Here is a 2,880-nt window from a genome sequence, read left to right as displayed (position 1 = left end):
TTCGTTTTCCACCTGATGAATCACTTTACAATATCTTCTATACAACAATATATGCACAACAGAAATTAAATGATGAGATGAAAATGTGTTATAGAAAGAACAACAATAAAATGGACTTACGATATTAGTGACTATTTGCAAATAGTAACTATGGTGACGAGGTAATAAAATAAAAATCAATTCTAGAACAACAACAAAATTTTATAAACGAAAACCTCTCGCCGAGCATTGGCTATTATACCATATTCCTGTCAATGTTCCCATCATCATTAAAAGGCGTAAGATGACAAAAACAAGATCTCGAAGAACTCTGAGATTGTTTGTTTGCTTATTTTCTCAGTCAAAAAAATCATTCGTTCGCGCTCTTTACGAAACTTCATCGGGCCACGGGTTACCGAGTTAGCCCCATTTTTCGAGTCACTTTTATGAAAATTTCTAGCATGAGTAATTTTACATCACACTACCGTTTGCGCTCTTTACGAAACTTCTTCGTTCAAATCTATTTCCCTGTCAATGTTCCCATCTTTATTAAAAGACATAAGATTACAAAAAACAAGATCTTGAAGAATTTCTCAATAATGTACCTTTGTTATGGTAGGTAATTCGATAAAAAAATAAAGTGTTACTGTTTCTTATTTGTAGAAGGCTTAAGAGGAAAGATCACAACATAATGAACTAATTCATCACAATACCTGAAAACTCTGACTTCACTTTTTTTTGGAAAATGAAATGGTCTTTACTTTTACTCCCGATCAACAATCAAATATCTTTTCTTGAATTATGAATAACGTGAATGGATGGAAATATTTAATTAAATTATCTCAAAATAAACCTTCATTTCGGTGCAAGATTAAAATTAGCTTCAATTATTCATAACCTCTGAATAGTGGGTGACCCAACGGGTCACGTGTTGTTTAGTAGATTATAAAATACGAAGTTCAGTGAAGAATAGAAAGATCTGTCTCTAGTCAGTAGAGAGAATCAGTCAAAGAATGTTTATGTTTCAGCTAATGGTAAATTACTTAGTGTGTTTTGGTTACTGTATTGACCAGCCATGATGTTTCATGGCTGTAAATATGGCCTACAACTTACCATAGTGTTAAAGTTTATATTAACGGTAAAGAAGGAAATAAATTAAATTGTTATTGTTACGTAGACTGGGTATTGAAATATACAATAATAATTTACAAGAAGGACGTTACAACAGAACGTTACTTTCAGAATATATGCAATAGGTTATTGTAAAAAAAAACAACAACAAGAAAAACGATATAAATATTTGGAAATAACTAGAAATATTGAACAGTCTGATATATATATTGTCGTGTATTTTATTAGCGAATACTCTGTAGTGAATTAGTTTCTGTTATAATAATAAGTGTTACACAGTGAATACTGATTAAAAGAAGCTTCAAAAGTAAGTTATGTAACTTTAACAAATGGAAATATAAAGCAGTTGATGTGGGTGTTTCTATTGACTAGTTGCCTCCTCACTAATGTATCGGTTCAAAATTAGGAACAGCTAACGAAGATAACCCTTATGTAGCTTTGTTCAATTATCCGAAACAAAACAAACCAAATAAAGAGGGAGATTATAATAGTTTTATTATAGTAATTACTTCTTAAGCAATTGTCTGAATGTTTGTGAGGTTTGGTCATCAGAAAATTGTTTGAAATTATTGCCCTAATATAGCAAGCTGTTCGTGTCTATTTGTTAGTTAACTAGGCCTTGCACGTCTTGAACCTTTCTAATTATATTTATCCAAAATTGACATCTAGTGGACCACACGAACCATGGAAGATGGGTATTAGATGATGGAAAACGATGTTGGGGCCTTTTCCATGAAACTGTCCAAGAGATAACTCCAAAAAGAACAAGGGTAGACCACAAAAAGTCATCATGAATGCATATGGTATCAAAAAGGCACCTGAAAAAAAAAAGGAAAGCATGAACATGATTATCATCGTTAAGAGCCGAACAAGTATACTCATACTTCAAGACAAAAAAATTTAACAGCTCTAAACACAGCGTGATATTTCTTATTTATATTTTTTTAAAAATGTAGCTTATTCAACTAGCTTCAACTCTATAACTTAAGTCGATAAAAAACGAGGAGAATTTCACATTAAAAGAATAGCAGAGTAATCATTACTTTTAAGACAACGGATATATGAACATGTTTCACAAAAATTGTTAAGTAAAGGTATAACTTTAATGAACTCAGAAATACTAAGTTCTTTTGATTCTTCTTCTGACAAATGGATGACTGATGGACTACCACTCTATGAATGATAAATGGGTGACTGATGGACTACCACTCTATGAATGACAAATGGGTGACTGATGGACTACCACTCTATGAATGACAAATGGGGGACTGATGGACTACCACACTATGAATGATAAATGGGTGTCTGATGGACTACCACTCTATGAATGACAAATGGGTGACTGATGGACTACCACTCTATGAATAACAAATGGGTGACTGATGGACTACCACTCTATGAATGACAAATGGGGGACTGATGGATTACCACACTATGAATGATAAATGGGGGACTGATGGATTACCACACTATGAATGATAAATGGGTGACTTATGGACTACCACTCTATGAATGATAAATGGGTGACTGATAGACTACCAAACTATGAATGATAAATGGGTGACTGATGGACTACCACACTATGAATGACAAATGGGTGACTGATGGACTACCACTCTATGAATGACAAATGGGGGACTGATGGATTACCACACTATGAATGATAAATGGGTGACTTATGGACTACCACTCTATGAATGACAAATGGGTGACTGATGGACTACCACTCTATGAATGACAAATGGGGGACTGATGGATTACCACACTATG

At 33.5% G+C, this 2,880-nt stretch overlaps 1 protein-coding gene across 1 annotated transcript in view; it reads right to left on the bottom strand.

Moving 5' to 3' along the window:
- Positions 1-2,880, bottom strand: part of LOC106472070 (sodium- and chloride-dependent glycine transporter 2-like) — a gene marked incomplete at its 3' end in the record, with an annotated part of 36,817 nt that overhangs the window by 26,975 nt on the left and 6,962 nt on the right. The window contains exon 3 of the mRNA XM_022400680.1: positions 1,794-1,928. Coding sequence (XP_022256388.1) covers positions 1,794-1,928 — 135 coding nt within the window. The remainder of the gene's footprint in view (positions 1-1,793; positions 1,929-2,880) is intronic.

The sequence above is a fragment of the Limulus polyphemus genome, unplaced genomic scaffold (genome assembly GCF_000517525.1).
Source record: "Limulus polyphemus unplaced genomic scaffold, Limulus_polyphemus-2.1.2 Scaffold5064, whole genome shotgun sequence".
NCBI lineage: Eukaryota > Metazoa > Arthropoda > Merostomata > Xiphosura > Limulidae > Limulus > Limulus polyphemus.
This window is presented reverse-complemented; position numbering and strand designations above follow the sequence as displayed.